At 47.7% G+C, this 17,026-nt stretch overlaps 1 protein-coding gene across 1 annotated transcript in view; it reads left to right on the top strand.

The window, feature by feature from the left end:
• Positions 1-16,884, top strand: part of LOC137141380 (antigen WC1.1-like) — a gene marked incomplete at its 3' end in the record, with an annotated part of 46,432 nt that extends 29,548 nt beyond the window's left edge. Inside the window, exons 9-15 of the mRNA XM_067530241.1 lie at positions 7,429-7,743; positions 7,990-8,304; positions 11,878-12,192; positions 12,458-12,586; positions 15,554-15,862; positions 16,421-16,483; positions 16,570-16,884. Of these exons, the coding sequence (XP_067386342.1) occupies positions 7,429-7,743; positions 7,990-8,304; positions 11,878-12,192; positions 12,458-12,586; positions 15,554-15,862; positions 16,421-16,483; positions 16,570-16,884 (1,761 nt within the window). The remainder of the gene's footprint in view (positions 1-7,428; positions 7,744-7,989; positions 8,305-11,877; positions 12,193-12,457; positions 12,587-15,553; positions 15,863-16,420; positions 16,484-16,569) is intronic.
• Positions 16,885-17,026: the final 142 nt, after the last annotated feature.

The following is a 17,026-nucleotide window of genomic DNA, read 5'->3' as shown; positions in this document are numbered from 1 at the left end:
ACTGTCCTTTCAGTTTGGGGCATGGCCCCTCTAGCGCAGTTCGCAGGGTGGTTGCTCTTGTGAATCTTGGGCAGCTCCTGCCGTGGTCCCAGGCTCCTTCAGGAGGGGTATCCACAAGGCTGGTGAGGCTGAGCCCCAGAATGTCCCTGGGCTGCAGTCAACCAGTTACCTCAGCTGTTACAGCAGTGGGAATGTGCTTAGCCAGTAAGGCCGGGGATTGCAGGGAGGGAGGACCTTTCTGTGAAAGTTCCTTCTGTGTGCTGTGGATCAGAGTGACAACAGGCACCAGAACTGAGACAAGGGAGTGAACCAAGATGTGTCCCTGCTCCTTTCATCTTACCCTGCAAAAAGTGCACAGACCCCATTAGTTGCGCATTCACAGTGCCACATATTTTCAGTTCCCTACAACAACGCCATTAGTCCTCGTGAAACAGTCTATTTACAATGTCATCTGGGTTTTTGGCCCTCTTGTCAGGACCTGAGAGGAGCAGAGATCTCCCTTCTCTGCAATCTTTTTGGGCCTGGGCTCAGCTATCCCTGCTCCCCTCTCTCTCTCCCACCTGGGGTGTCCTTCAGTGCCTCTATCAGATTTGGTCTGATGGGCTACTTGGCTCTGTATCCAACCCAGCTAGGGTGACCAGATAGTAAGTGTGAAAAATCAGGAGGGGGTTGAGTTGTAATAGGCACCTATATAAGACAAAGCCCTGAATATCGGGTCTATAAAATCGGGACATTTGGACACCCTATACCCAGCCCATAAGCTTTGTTATTGAATTACCTCAATCAGCTTTCTCTGGGGGACTAAATGGTGTCTAAGCGATCAGTGTCATGCTGTCTGAAGTGGCTAACAACTGTGAGTCCCTAGCTCAGGTCAGACTGTCAGACAACAGGGCAGACACCCCAAACTGGTGGTGTGTTCTGTCATTGGATTTCACCAAACCAGTAACAAATGCGAGCTCCTGGGTCACTATAACACTCCTACCAGGGAGTCACACAGTCCCCTTAGACTCTCCTGTCTGTCTTGCATCCAGGTAAGATGGACTATGTGATAAAATGGCTACTTACACCAAAAATCACACCACATTCAGGTTGCGCCCAGTCCAAGAGACCACGCGCTTACCCCAGATCAGTGGGTACCCTAGATCCTACACCATAGACAATGCTGGTAGCCAATTCCATACCAAACTAACGAAACATTATTAGTTAAAAGGAAATGAGAGTTACTGGGAGGTTGAAGCAGATAACATATGTACAGGTGAACCACAGTCTATAATTCCGATGGTAGCAGAGATCTTCTAATCTGCCAGTTTCCCAAAAGTCTTGCAGAGCTTCCCAGGATAACTCTGGCGATCTCCATCTTCTCATTCAGTTATTCCACCCTGTTAGAATCCAAACAGCCCAGAGATGAAGGATCTTTCCCTGAATCCAAACTTATAGCTTCTTCTCCCAGAAAACAAGCTGCTAGGGTCACTGCCCACGTGGGCTCTTCCTTTGATGATGGAGAGTGACAAATGCATTTAGAGTCTCTGACCTCCCATCATCACACACAATGGCCACTTGCTTTGACATTAGCACTTTCCTGTTAATTTGCGTTCCACGAGGCTTCTTCATTTGTATCCCACAAGGCTTCTGTCTTCTTTGATGGGTTATATGATTACAGGGGTATATAGAGTGTAACTGTTTGCTATTATATTATAAAGGGATACAGATGAATGAAAATACAAGTAACAGTGCATGAGTTTTCTTGAAGATTAAACATCACATACACTCATCCATTCAACAGTCACTTTGACCTACACTGATGCACATGTCAATTGGCCTGGCTATGCATTTGTAGGCATTCAGTGCAGCCTGGGGCTTTGCCATGAGCTGGCATCTGGTCTGCCAGCATCACAATCAGAGTGCAGCTCATCTGTTCACTCCCGGCTCTCTGACACAGAGAGTCTGTCTTCCCCTATTGGGCCCAGACAGTACGGAAAGGAAGCTCCCTGAATTGAACGTAGAAGTGGCAAGAACCAGACTGGGGTAAGAGGGGGAGAGCAGACGGGGAGAGGAACCAGTGCGGTGGCTGGGGGGGGGCGAGGGAGGGAGCAGGACGTTCTGAGCCTGCATACTGGTGGGGGAAGAGAAACTGGGACTCAGAGAGAAAGCGGGAGATAGAGACTTGCTGGGGAAGGAGACTGGGACTGGGAGGAGGGTCGGGGGAAGAGACTAGGACTGGCTAGGGAGGGTGACTAGAGCAGGGAGTCAGGGATAGAGACTGTGACTTGCTGAACCAGGAGACTGGGAGCTGGGGGAGACTGGGGCTGACTGGGCGAGGAGTCTGGGACTGGGAAGGAACTGGGGGTGGGTGAGCAGACACAGATCAGATGAGGACCCAGGGTGTGGGGGGAGTCTAAGACTAACTGGGCAAAGAGACTGGAATAGGCATGCAGGTTGGGGCGGGAAGACTGCGAGCACAGCTACATGAACATTAAGTGTGTGGCAGGCTGGGCTGTAAATCTGCCCTGCACTGGCCTGCCATGCACTCAGTGTCCATGCGGACGTGCTGCCGGGCGCTAACCGTTCCCCAGTGCACTTCCATCTACTCCCGTTTCAAAGCACTAGGAAAATGTTAGTGCGCAGCAGCAGCAGGGTCCACGTGGACACTCAGTGCTCAGCCGGCTAGTGCGGGTGAATTTACACCCCAGGGTGACACAAACTGAGTGTGTGTGTGTGGAGAAGCCCTGAGATGGGGTGAGGCATCAAGGGAGTGAAACTGGGGCTGGGGGGACACAGGACATCTCAAGATAAGGGTGGGGAGAGAAACGGGTCAGATGAGGATCTCAGAGGGGAGAGGCAGCACAGGGAACAAGGAAAACTGGGACCTGTCTGGGAAGACAGAGGTGAAGTCTAGGGCTTGCTGGGCAAGGAGTCTAGGACTGGGAATGAGAAGGACTGGAGCTGGGTAGACAAGGAGAATGGGACTGGGACACAGAGCAAGGGATGGGGAAGAGACAGGACTGGGATGGGGACAGGTTGGAGTGGAGGGGGAAGAAGGGGATAAACGTGGGGAAACAGGAGAAGAAGGGTCTGTCACCACTAGAGCACGCTCCTCTCTAATGCTTGGAATGGAGCCCAGGATCGCAGAGTTTTGCCATTCCCCTGCTGTCACATATTTGTCAAACGCCAACAATCTTCTGATCCCCTCTAGTGCTGGTCCACAAAGAGGATGACAACCTGCTACTGCTGTCAGTTACTCTCTTAGCTCCAGTGGCAGAGGTTTGTGTGGTGGATCGAAAGGTCCAACCCTACTAGTGAGCCATGTGCGTGTCAATATGATTCCACATCTTGGAACATCTGGTTTTTCTGTTTTTTTTTTTTTTAAAACCTAGGAAATTAAGCACAAAACTTACTGATAGGAACATTCAGTTTGCAAAGTTGAGCCTTAAAATATAAGGAAATGGGAGAATTAAAGTTGCCTTTGCAACTTTATTTTGGGCCACTTGTATGTACACATTGACATACCGTCTTTCATTACATTCTGACATGCTATTTTCTCCACAGGAACCCTGGCTCATTCAGGGCCCAGGATAGACAGTGCTGTGAATTAGGGTTGTGGAGTGAAGCAAGTGGTTGTCTGTAGGACCCCTCCCTCATTTGTTGCAGAAACTGTAAAGCCTGCTGTGTCTGAGGCAGGGGGTTGCAGGCAGAGAAAGGAGGGTCTCATTGTTCAGACAGTTGAATGCTGCCCCGGGGAATTGGATTCTATCCCTGCCTCTGCCACAGAGCTGCTAAGTGATGCTTGGCAAGTCACTGAAACCAAATGTTTCATAACTGTTGCTCATTGTATGGGTGGCACACTTGAGACTGTGGGGTCTGATTTGCAGAAGTGCTGAGCACTCGCTGCTGTAAACTGAAGTCTGTGGGATCTGTGCTGCACCAGACTAAGTACTCTGAAAAACCAGAACCTGGGTGTTTCAAGTCCCAAAATTAGAGTACGATTTTGATTATTTTGGCCATAACGTCTCTGTGCTTCAGTTCCCTGTGTGTAAAATGGAGATAATAAAAGTTCTCTACCTCCCAGAGGTGTTGTGAATAGAAATTAATTAATGTTTCTGAAGCATTTAGGTAGTACGGAAATGAGCATCATAGAAGACCCCATGATGAAATTAATAATTCAGTATTTGGAGTAGGGTTTGGATGCCGTGCAGTACATCAAGGCTGGGGCCACATATTGATCAATGAGCATAAAGAGAACTTTTGACCATCTTCCCATTCAGTGAGTACCACGTGTTGTGGGCACTGAAGGAGGCAGGGTTCCTGTGGAAAAATAGTATATGATCATATAATTATCATGTAACAGTATCATCACACATAGTCACAAGACGGACATATAAAGGTTTCACAGACAAGTGCAAGTTTAGCATTCTGAATGTTTGAGCGCTTGACTTTGCAAACTTAACTTTCTTTCAGATTCATTGCTTTATAGATTTTGTGGCCAGAAGAAAGCATTAGTTCATCTAAACTGACCTCCTGGATAACACAGGCTATAGAATTTAATCTACTTACTCCTGTTCTGAATCTTATTTACTTGTATTTGGCTAAACATATCTTCCAGAAAAGCATCGAGTCTTGATCTGATACTTCAGGAAGTGGGGAATCTTCTGCTTCCCTTCTACCGGTAGTTTGTTCCAATGGTCAATCACCCTCATTATGAAACATGTATTCCTAACTTCTAATATGAATTTATCTGGCTTCAACTTCCAACCATTGGTTCTTGTTCTACCTTTCTCCACTAGATCAAGGAGGCCTTTATTGCACAGTGTTTTATCTCTTCAAAAGCACTTACACATATAATACAATCAGTTCTTGGCCTTCTTTTTGGTCAACTAAACGGACTGAGCTCCTGAAATCTCTCATTGCAAGGCTCATTTTCAAGACCTCAAATTATTTTTGTGGCTCTTCTCTGCACCCTTTCCAATTTTACATCCCTCTTAAAATGTGGACATGATCACTGGGTGCAGTATCAATTTCACCAATGCTGTACAACAGTAAAATCACCTCCCTACTAGAGCTTGGCAGAAATTATCCAATGAAAGGAGTTTCATTGGAAAATGCCAGTTTGTTGAACCCAAACTTTCTCGTGAAAGAGAATCAGATTCAGTGAACTTTCCTCAAACCAAAGGCAGGGTTGTGGCAGAAACCTGCATGGTTCCCATCCAACTTGCCTGGCAGACAACAGTCAGTCATGCCATGCAAAGTACCCTGGAGCTGGGTACCCCAGTCTTCCAGAGCTCATGTCTCTAGGGCAGCCCCATGGTGAGCACTGTCCTGAGACCAGAGACCCTGGTCTCCTAGGTTCCACAGCTCTGGGGCAGCCCTGCCATGCAGACCAGCACCTGAAATCTCTGGGAGCCCCAGCTTTACCCAGGTCTTGGCTCCCAGCTCCAGCTGCGAGAGCCAGGAAGTCCTGGGATGGGCTACCACATTCCCAGCTGGGCCAGGATTCCCCAGCCCAGGGCGTTCCACATGGCAGGGCTGCCCCACCACCACAGACACTGGAAGCCCCAGCACTGACTATGAGAAATGGACATTCCTGTCTTACTGTTAGCAGTGGTGACAAGAATGTCAGATTCACTCAGCATCTGCTGCGGTTCCTGGGAGCAAATTTCATGTTGAATACACCATGTGTATCCATCCCAGGACCACATTAGCTCCAACATCACAGTGCGAGCTCATGTTCAGTTGTTTGTCCCCTATGACGCCTGCATTCTTTTGAATGTCACGTGTACCTCTATTTCTTTGATTGCTCTTTTTCCATTTCCTACAGGTGTTCAAAGGGTAACTCCTGCTGGAGCTCTCCCTTGTCCTGGGAAAGCAGACAATGGCTTCAGATAACCTAGTAACTGATGCATGTCTGAAAATACAGGTGTCAAGTCCATTTATCTTTTGCCATTGGACACAACCCCCTCCATAGACTGGGAGAAGGGAGGGACCTGTCTTGGGGCACAGCACTCACCACTGGACTGGAGCCTCCTCCTGGTCACTGTTGGGGATTAGCTCAAGGATGACATCCCCTGTCCATGGTTTGCACAAAGTCACTCTGCTTCTTCGTCCACTGGCAGCCTCTCCAGGAACTGCCACGTCCTCTTCATGACTCGGCCCTCCAGCCATGTCACCATCAGTGTTTCCCCATCCTGGAGTTCGGTATTTGCAGTCCATTCATCTAGCCACTTCCCTCAATGGCAAATGTGGGGAATCCAGGCCCACCCACTACCCTGGGTCCGGCCCAGGGGCCCTGTAGATGGCAGCCACATGCTGCCTCCCCTCCAACTGCTCAGTATATTTCCCTGGGCCACTTCCCTGTGGCCTCAGCACCTTCTTCACCCTTACCTCAGGACCTCAGCATGTCAATCCTAGCAGCCAACCAGCAGCTCCCATTTGTTCCCCTGGTCCCTGCCAGTAACTGCTTTGTCTATGGCACTAGCTTCCATCCACCTGCTAGGAACCCAGTCCTCCTATCTTGAGTTCCAAGCAGCAACTAACCAACTCTGGCCCAGCATCTGCTTTTAGGTGAGCCTGCTGGGCCCTGATTGGTTGGTCACTCTAGCCCTTCCCTGAATGGATGAACCCAATGCAGCCTCTCTAGGCTCTTTGGAGGACTCACCTCCACTGCTCACACCTGGGATAAAACCATTTTACACCTGGGTGGGGTAGACACTCCATCACAGGGCCCCTCAGGAAGGAAATCTTCAACAGAGAGCTTGGGAACTGTTAAAAGAGGACCCCTGATTAACAGAGCAGAAGGGACACAGTCTGCAGGAAAAAAGACTGAAACCAGTCCTCAGAAACGGGGGTATGTGGGATAATTTGGGCCAACCCAGGTTTCAAGGGCAATGCTGAGCTTTAGTAAGACATAGGCCTGTAGGCCTTTAGTTGCTTTAACCCTTTTCTTTCTGATCAGTATGTTCCTGTGGATAAATAAATATTACTAGTGGTCTGGGGCTGGCACTACTCAATATTTTCATTAATGACTTGGATGATGGAGCAGAGAATACATTCATGAAATGTCTGGATTACACCAAGATGGGAGGAATTGCAAGATCTTTGGAAGAAGGATTAGAACTCAAAATCCCCTTGGTAAATTGGAGAATTGGTCTGAAATCAATACATTACAATTCAATGGAGACAAGTGCAAAATACTAGACTTAGGAAGGAAAATCAAATACACAAAAATAAAATGAGGAATAATAACATCATATCTTCTAATGTATATTGGTTGCTCTCTAGTTCTACGGTTTTCCATGTCCACTGTGCTTTTTTGTTTCTAATTGCTGCCTACACTTTGCCACTGAACCAGGATGGGCTTTAGCCAAAGTTCTATGGCAGTGGAGCATCTAAATCCTTAGGCCCTGTTGTAAATTCCTGCCTTCTTTGACTCTCTAGGAAACATTAAGCCCCGGCTGGTTGGAGGGGACACTGCCTGCTCGGGACGTGTGGAAATAAGAGATGGAGAAGCATGGACCACTGTCTGTGATGCCCACTTTGATCTTAAAGCTGCCACCGTTATCTGTAATGAATTACAGTGTGGAACAGCTCTAGCTATCCCAGGAGGAGCTCACTTTGGAGAAGGACATGGGTCGATCTGGACTGAAAAACTCCAGTGTGAGGGGAATGAGTCACACCATGCATACTGTCCCAGGATACTGAATATCAGTCATACCTGCTCACATGCAAATGATGCTGGAGCCATATGCGCACGTAAGAATTCAGTGCAAAGTCTTTGAACCCCCAGTGATGTGTATTCTAGATTAGGATGCAGAAAAATAAATGATCTCACTGTGAAGTGAGCTAGGATAACAGGGTTGGCATCAGCTTGTGGTAAAACCCAAATGATCCAAGATAACTAGAAATGGATCAAATCCCCCCTGACTTCCCTTTCTTTCACTATTTGTTATAAAATAGCTCCAAGTCTCCCTCTCTAAACCCCTTCTCCCTTCTCCCCAGGGCACACAGGGTTCCGGCTGGTGAACGGCAGCTCAGCGTGCTCAGGGCGGGTGGAGATCCAGTTTCTTGATGACTGGGGAACCGTCTGTGACTCACGCTGGGATTTACCAGACGCCAACGTTCTCTGTCATCAGCTCGACTGTGGATTCGCTGTATCGGCTCCAGGAGGAGGGTATTTTGGGAAAGGAACTGGCTCTGTCTGGACAGACACATTTCACTGTAAAGGGACTGAACCCCATTTGGGGCATTGCCCAGTTACTGCCCTGGGGGTCTCTCAGTGCTCACATGAGAATGACGCCGGTGTGAATTGCTCAGGTAAGTGGAGGAGAAATGCTGGATTAATGACACCTGCCCCTCAGTGTGTGACACTGCCCCCTAGAGCAGGGGGACCTGAGGGCACAGGAAGGAGAAGGGGAGCTAGTTACTAAACCAGGTATAATAACAGTAAATATATTAAAAATACAATAAAAGTAAATAATTTTATCACAAAAGAATAGTTGTGACCCGGGAAAGCCCTGGATTTTCCACTTAAAAAAGACAGCAACTAAGTCCTTACTCAGGGCAGTGGAGCAGGGGCAGAACCAGTAATTAGAGAGGGAGCTAGTAGCGATCGCCAATGTGGAGGTTGCTTCACACATCCTGTTATAAAATATTCTCAACACCTTCTTCAGAAGTTCAGTCCCTCATTGTTTGCAGCAGGCCTTTGCAATTGGGCAAGAGGTCAGTGCTGGGGCCAGGAAAGTGCCTTTCCCTAGTGCAGTGAAATTCCTTCCAGGTTTGGCTGAATTATAAACTGCTGAAAACAACCATTTCCCTTCTCTCACATGAGGTCCTGAGGCTATTTTTGGTAGCATGACACAGAGAAAGTCCTGCTTTCTCTTACTTTGCTTTTTTACTTTTCTCACACCTTTCCCACTGAACGGTACACCTACCGTACACACACTGCACTGAATACAGAATTATTAATTTCTTCATGGGCTTTTTTGTGCTGCTTGCCACCGTAGTACCAGAGTGCACCAAAAACATTAATGAATTTGTCGTCATAACACCCCTGAGAGAAATATCAGACTATTCTGATGTCCATTTCAAAGTGATGTAGGCACTTAGAAGCCCAAGAATAACATTTTGAAGAGTGCCTAAGTGATTTAGGGACTTAAATCTAATTTTTCTCCCCAGTAACGTAGGGGCCCAAGAACCATGGAGATTTCACCCTCGTGTTGCTTTAAATCTCTTCTGAAAATGGCACTTGGGCTCCCACATCATTTAGTTGGTTTTGAAAATTTTACGAACAATGATTAAAGCCAAAATTCCAAACTCGCTACTTATTTGGGGTGATTGGGCTCAAACCTGAGACCCTCAGGGCCTGATTCTTCAGAGCACTCACCGTTTCTGTGGAGCTTTTTGTGTTCAAAGTACTGTCCAGACATTAAGAAACCCTCACAAAACTCCAGGGATGTAGGTGGGGAAGTATTATTATTAGCTCCATTTGACAGATGGTGACACAGACAGAAAAGCAAAGTGACTTGCCCAAGGCCCCCAGGAGTGCAGTCAGCTGTGCAACCAGGAGAAAACTGAATATTTGGACTCGTTCCACCAGACCTCACTGCCTTACTGCAGCATAGCTGAGCAGCCACATCCTGCCTGGACTCTGGCTGCAGTTGTGAGTGCTCAGTTCTTCTGAAAATCAGACCCCAGAAAAATAGGTTTAAGAGACCTGCTCAGCATCACCTGTGACGTCTGCAGCAGAGGCAGGAATAGAGCTGAGTTCTAGTGCATGACGATCACTGCTCTTAGCAAGATCGTCCTTGTTCTTCCTGCACTCCCCTGCTCATTCTCTATCAGAGTTCCTGTTTCCAAAGTAGCCCATTCCACTGCTTCACCACGCTCTTAGTAAAAAATTGTTTCCTAATATCTAACCTAGACGTCCCCCACTGCAACTTGAAACCGTTGTTCCTTGTTCTGTCATCTACCACCACTGAGAACAGCCTAGCTCCATCCTCCTTGGAACCCCCTTTCAGGTAGTTAAAGGCTGCTATCAAATCCTTCCTTTATTTTCTCTTCTGCAGACAAAACAAACCCAGTTCCCTCAGCCTCACTTCATAAGCCATGTGCCTCAGCTCCCCAATAATACTTTTTCCCCTCCACTAGACTCTCTCCAATTTGTACACATCCTTCCTGTAGTCGAGGGCCCCAACTTGGACACAATTTTCCAAATGTGGCATCACCAGTGCCGAATAGAGGGGAATAATCACTTCCTTCCATCTGCTGGCAATGCTCCTACTAATGCAGTCCAATATGCCACTGGCCTTCTTGACAACAAGGGCACACTGTTAATTCATATCCAGCTTCTTGTCCACTGTAACCCCCAGGTCCTTTTCTGCAGAACTGATGCTTAGCCAGTGAGTCCCTGTCTGTAGCTGTGCATGGGATTCTTCCGTCCTAAGTGCAGGTCTATACTCTTATCCTTGTTCAAAGTCATCAAAGTTTATTTTGGCCCAATACTCTAATTTGTCTGGGTCGCTCTGTATCCCAGTCATATCTCTACCCTACAGTTTATCTACCAGTTCCCCCAACTTAGTGTCATCTGCAAACTTCCTGAGTCAGGCAGGACTTGTCCTTGATGAATCCATGCTGACTTTTCCTGAGCACCTTCCCCTCCTCCAAGTGCCTCAAAATGAATTCCTTCAGGACCTGTTCCATGATTTTCCCAGGGACTAAGGTAAGGCTGATTGGTCTGTAGTCTCCCGGATTCTCCTCTTTCCTTCTTTAAAGAGGGGCACTCTATTTGACTTTTTCCAATTGTCTGGGACCTTCACTGATCACCAAGAATTTTCAAAAATAATGGCCAATGGCTCTGCAATCACGTCAACCAACTCCCTCAGCACTGTCGAATGCACTGCATCCGGCCCCATGGACTTGTGCATGTCCAGCCTTTCTAAATAGTCCTGAACCTGTTCTTTCAGCACCGAGGGCTGCTTACCTCCTCCCCATTCTGTGCTGCCCAGTGCAGCCGTCTGGGAGCTGACCTTGTCTGTGAACACTGAGGCAAAAAAAAGCACTGAGGACTTCTGCTTTTTCCACATAGTCTGTCACCATGATGCTTCCCCCATTCAGTAAGGGGCTCACACTTCCCTGACCACATTCTTGATGAGAACATACTGTAGTAATTCTTCTTATTACCCTTTACGTTCCCTGCAACCTGCAACTCCAGTTGTGCTTTGGCCTTTCTGATTTCACTCCTGCAACCTTGAGCAGTATTTTTATACTCCTCCCTTGTCATCTGTTCAAGCTCCCACTTCTTGTAAGCTTACTTTTTGTGTTTAAGCTCACTGAAGATTTCTCTGTTAAGTGAAGCTGGTTTGCCTGCACATAGTTGCTATTCTTTCTGCGCATCAGGATGGTTTGTGTTCCTGCACCCTCAATAAGGTTTATTTAAAATACAGCCAACTCCCCTGCACTCCCTTCCCCCTTATCTTAGCCTCCCAGGGGATCCTGCCCATCAGCTCCTTGAGGAAGTCAAAGGCTGCTTTTCTGAAGTCAGTTTCAGTGACTATAAACCTCAGGAGCCATTCCACCAGTGCACAGAGAGAAGCTTTTCTCAATCAGTGATCCCCGGGAATGCCCTCGTTCACTCATTTACAGTGTCTGCTAGCAAGCCCCTCTGTCAAACTCAGAGTATTGCAATCCTTACAGCACCTTCCACTTATAGAGTCAAATGAAAAGTATCTTCTGACAGAGGCTGTTCCCTTTAACACTGGGACACACTCTTATCACTGGGCTGTTCCTTCTTACTTAGAAACAGTCCAGCATTTCATGTGCACTCTGGAATATTTCTAGTGCACAACAGAGAGTGTTATTCAGTCTATGTCCCATCTCTCTTGAGCCCAGGTCGTCGGGAGTCGCTCAGACTGTGGAATGGGGAGAGCCGGTGCGATGGGAGAGTGGAGATTTCCCTCCGTGTGTGGGGCAGAGTGCTGGATGACCAGTGGGACATGAACGACGCCAGCGTGGTGTGCAGGCAGCTCCAGTGCGGAGTCGCTGAGAAAGCTTATACCCTCCCTAAGTCTGAGCGAGGAACAGGCCCCGTGGGGCTGAGAAGGGTCCAGTGTGCAGGAAATGAGGCTAATCTGACTCTCTGTAACATCTCCACAACTGAGACAGCCCAGGCAGGAATTGCTGAGGACGTCGGTGTCGTTTGCTCAGGTGATTCATTTCCAAATCTCACAAACATTTTCTGTTCAGTGGGAAAATACATATTAACAGCTGGGCTCTCTCCCTGCAGGGAGCAGGCAGATCAGACTGGTGGATGGGGCAGGTCGCTGTACCGGGAGAGTGGAGATTTATTACAATGGCACCTGGGGAACAGTCTGTGATGATTCCTGGGAGCTACCAGACTCCAACGTTGTTTGCAAACAACTGGGATGTGGACACGCCATCAATGCAACTGTCTCTGCTCATTATGGGCCAGGATCTGGTCAGATCTGGCTGGATGATGTGAACTGCTCTGGGAATGAATCAGATCTCTGGGAGTGTCCTTCCAGGGGTTGGGGCCAGCACAACTGCAGACACAAAGAGGACGCAGGAGTTCTTTGCTCAGGTCTGTTCTGGGAATGCTCCTGTGAGCCTGGTTACCAGGTAGTTTAATGGAGGGGGCAGATGTTTAAGGAGATTGCTGAGGATGATGGAGACTCTCCCTGACTGTCTCTGCCACTCTTTCCCTTGGGTAAATACCTACCAGAGTCACCATTAGAAAGTCCTCAGCTCCCACCCAGAGGTACTGGAGATATTAGAAGATTTCCCTAATGCCAGAATATCTCTGAAGGAGATTGTATCTTGGAAAAGAGTGTGTGTGAAAAGGATTTAGGGGCATGGTGGAGAAATAACTGAACACGAGCTCCATGTTGTGGCAAAATGGGCTAATGCAAGCTCTGGATGTATAAGCAGGGGAGCAGTGAGTAGTGGTGGGGACTAAATGTTACCCTTGTATATGGCCCTGTGAGACAGATACTGGAATACTGTGTTGTGACCAGATTTTTCCGTCACCTTGGGATACGCTCATTTCTTAGGGTTACTTTCCTTGTGGGGGGGGGTTGTAGTTCTATTAATGCACTGCTTGTGTCACTGTGTTTTCAGATGGAGCTTTACTTCTCCCTTCTGCAAGTCCCCTCCCAATGGAGCTACCCTGCAGGACCTAAGTTTCCCAGGGCTGGGTTTCTCCAGCCCCAGACTCAAATAAACACCCACATACACACACACATTCCCAGATTAACAGAGTGCGACTGAGCGGACCGGGTCTATCACATTCTCATCTGACCCCTTATATGTCCATGGACCTCAGCAGGCTGGTTTAACAGCACATCCAAGCTGCCACCCTTATATTGCACTGGCACCGCACTGGAATAGAGCATGTCTGTGCAGGCTGGGTCTAGCAGCACTTTAAAGCTGCCACCCGTATGTGCCCCTGGACTCAGCAGGCTGGGCCGAGCAGCACTTCCAAGCTGACACCCTTATATGCCACATGTTCAGCATGTCGCTATTCCCACTGTCACGTTACAATTATTCTGGTAGTAACACCCTTAATGAGCAAACCGCACATGACTTAGGTAAGAGAAGCGTGGCTGCAGAGGAAAATAGGGAAGCTGAGAACACAAAAGAGTAAACAAAGTTCGGAGGGAGTCTGGCAACCAGCTTGATTATAAAAGTTATTGTATTGCCAGGTGTATAAAACTTATGATACTAACAGTAATAGCCGTACAAGGAGAGGAAAACAACCAGACAGTTACAATATTACACAATTTCAATGGGGGTATTGGGGAAATCTAGGCCAGGTTTGATTTTAAAAGTCAGGTTTAGAAAGCTGTACCTAGATTAAGAGAGAGAAAGAGAGAGAGATCAAATTCGGTCTGAGGGGAAAAAAGTGGGCTTAACTAGAGAAGAGAGACAGAGAGAGTCGGGGTCTCACCATTCAGCACAGCATGAACCAGTCAAAGGTGCCCAGGAGACAGGCAGTTCAGGTAAGGATCCAGCATGCTTGAGACAGGAAGAGCCCCCAATACAATCAGTCCAGAAAAGGTGAAGTCCCAGAGAAACTGATGCAGCTTTTGGATCCAGGCCTCAGAACAGAGGTTTGAACTTGGGTAGGGTTTTCTGTAGAGAGGAAACAATGGTTCAAGGGAGAACACTAGGTTTGTTTATGGGTTAACGATGACTCAAAGGAGTATACCAGGGTTGTTCTGTTTAGGCTGGACAATAGGAACGGATCATTCCTGGCTATGGGGCAGTGTTCTTATGAGAGTGTTCATGGTGCAATCAGGCAGATTCAGTGTTTTGGACATCAGTAATGGATCTATGACAACTGATAACTGATAACTGCTGAGCTGATCTGATAACTGCTGAGCTGGGTGTGTGCAGGCGTGGGTACATTAACATTTGGAGCAGAGATCTCCCATCATGCTGGGCTTCCCCGCTTCTCTGATCCCAGACTTCAGTGCGGTCCCTGCCTTGAAGCTCGGTTCTCCATTTGGTACGCTAGTAGAGATGTTTCCTTGTTCCATCTTCGATACAAATGAGGCTCTCTGTTTTCCATTCGCTGTGCTGATGGAGATGCCTCCTTCTCACATCTTCGATCTAGATGAGGCTAGGGCAGTTGCCATAATCCTGTCACCCTTGTCCAGAGGGGTTTCGGTGTGTCTCCCACTGCCTTTTCATTGCTTTTGGTAAGTCCGTCTCTGATCGGTTCTGGCTAAAGCAGAGGCTGGGGGCAGGGGGTTTCAGGTGAGTCAGAAAGTAGGGGTTTGGCGCCCTGGTTCCCCAAGAACACGGAGCTGACAGGTAACAGTGTCCAGTTCTGATGTCCACAAAAATTGGAGAGCGGGCAGAGAGGAGGCACAAAAGTGATTTGAGGACTTGAATAAAAGCCTTGTGGTAAGAGATGTAGGACTCTGAATCTGTTTAGCATTTCAAAAACCTCAAGAGGTGACGATTCTGGTGCATAAATTCCTTTGCAACGAGAAAATGCCAGTTACTAAAGGGCTGTTCAATCTATGAAGAAAGGCAGAACAAGAACCAATGACTGGCACCTGAAACCAGTAAAATTCACATTAGATATAAAGACACATTTTGAACCGTGGGGTTATTAACCATTGGAACAAACTAGCGAAGGAAATGGTGCATTTGGCATGTCTTGAAGTCTTCCTGTCACACCTGGATGCCTTTCTGGAAGATATGGTTAAGTCAAACTCAAGTATTTGACTCTAGGCATGGTAACTGGGCATTTTAAAGAAGACTATTTGATCTCATGAACCCTTCTGGCCTTAATCTATTATTTTACTAAAACCTGTCTGGAACGGTTGGTAAATGGTGGCCTTTCAGAGACACCCATTGTGTTTGTATAGGGCCTGTGGTGTCTAAAACAGTCTTTGGTACTTGGAGTGATTCTCTCTGGCACTTGCTTGTGCAAACTAAGGCACAGGAGTGTCAGCCATCACTGGGATTTCACTCTTCACACCCCAGTTCATTTCAGACTCAAACAATGTCAATTCCCTTTCTGTGCGTTTTCTTCTAGAATTCATGGATCTGAGGCTGGTTGACAGCAGTGACTGCGCTGGGCGGCTGGAGGTTTTCTACAATGGGACATGGGGTAGCGTTTGCTCCAATCAGATGACTGGAATCACTGCAACAATTGTATGCAAACAGCTGAAGTGTGGAGATGGAGGGCAGATTGCAGGAGGCACTGAATATGGAAAGGGTCCCACATGGCTGGACCACGTTGCATGCCGTGAGCAGCACAGCTCCCTTTGGCAGTGCCCATCACAACAGTGGAATCCAAATTCATGTGATAACCGAGCAGAAGAGACCCATATTTCTTGTCATGGTAATGCTGAAATGATCTGCATGCGCGTGTGCACACACAGGCATGCAATATGTGTAATTAATTGGAAGCTTATGAGAGAACTTTTGATGTTGTTCACATCTCAGGGCAGATATATTTAACTTCTCAAGATAAGATGCAAACATATTTTCATGCTCTTTTATAGGAATAAGCATTTGATGGGTTAACAACAAACATGCAAATTAATTAATTAATTATAAAAGAAACCAGCGTTACACAGTGTGCTAAGGGAATGTGAGCGCCCAGACAAGACTCTCTCTTGAGACCATCCCTAGGCAGCTCTGTGATTATTAATCCTTTTGGGTTGAACAATCAGAGATGGGCCCAGGTTGTGTAGTTTGGGTCAAGACTGGAATTCCCCACAGGTTTGTCTGCATGTCCTCCTGTGTGTCCGAATACAGCAGAATAGCAAATTCATTAGTTATTAGGTGACCTGCACTTCACAATACAGTTTATACAATGCTGAAACTAGGGGTTTAAATTCTACTCCCACATCACACACACAGCCAATCCATTCACCTCAGCACTTTCTCTTCATAGGACAAAAAGTGAAACCATCTCAGACCCTGTTTGTCGAATGCCCAAACTCTACGAGCTGCACAGGTATCTCTGCTTCTCTCTGTCTCCCTGTTGGTCCCTAAGGACTTTCCCAGCTGTCCCAGTAACATGTGAGGTTTCTGCATTTCCAGACAAGGAGAAGTTGCGTGTCGTGGGAGGAGAGGACAGCTGCTCGGGGAGAGTGGAGGTCTGGCACCGTGGCTCCTGGGGAACAGTTTGTGATGACTCCTGGGACCTGGCGGACGCTAACGTTGTGTGTAAACAACTGGGCTGTGGATCTGCCGTATCTGCCCCGGGCGAGGCTGCATTCGGCGAGGGGACTGGTCCCATCTGGGTGGAGAAGGTGAACTGCAGAGGGACAGAGTCATCTCTCTGGGACTGTCCTGCCACGCCCTGGGGTGAGAGCAACTGTGGTCATAAGGAAGATGCTGCCGTGAATTGCTCGGGTGAGTGACAGGGGATGTTTCTGCCACGTGCTGTAATTATCCCTGAGAAAGATGGATCCGCCTGCCCCCCACTACCGACTTGGTCACAGACCAGGCTCTCCCATCCTGTGTGCAGGTGTATCATGGATGCTGTGGGGTGGAA

The sequence above is a fragment of the Emydura macquarii genome, unplaced genomic scaffold (assembly GCF_026122565.2).
Source record: "Emydura macquarii macquarii isolate MOO-44397 ecotype Brisbane River unplaced genomic scaffold, CSIRO-AGI_Emac_v2 contig_3047, whole genome shotgun sequence".
In the NCBI taxonomy this organism is placed as follows: Eukaryota; Metazoa; Chordata; order Testudines; family Chelidae; genus Emydura; species Emydura macquarii.
This window is presented reverse-complemented; position numbering and strand designations above follow the sequence as displayed.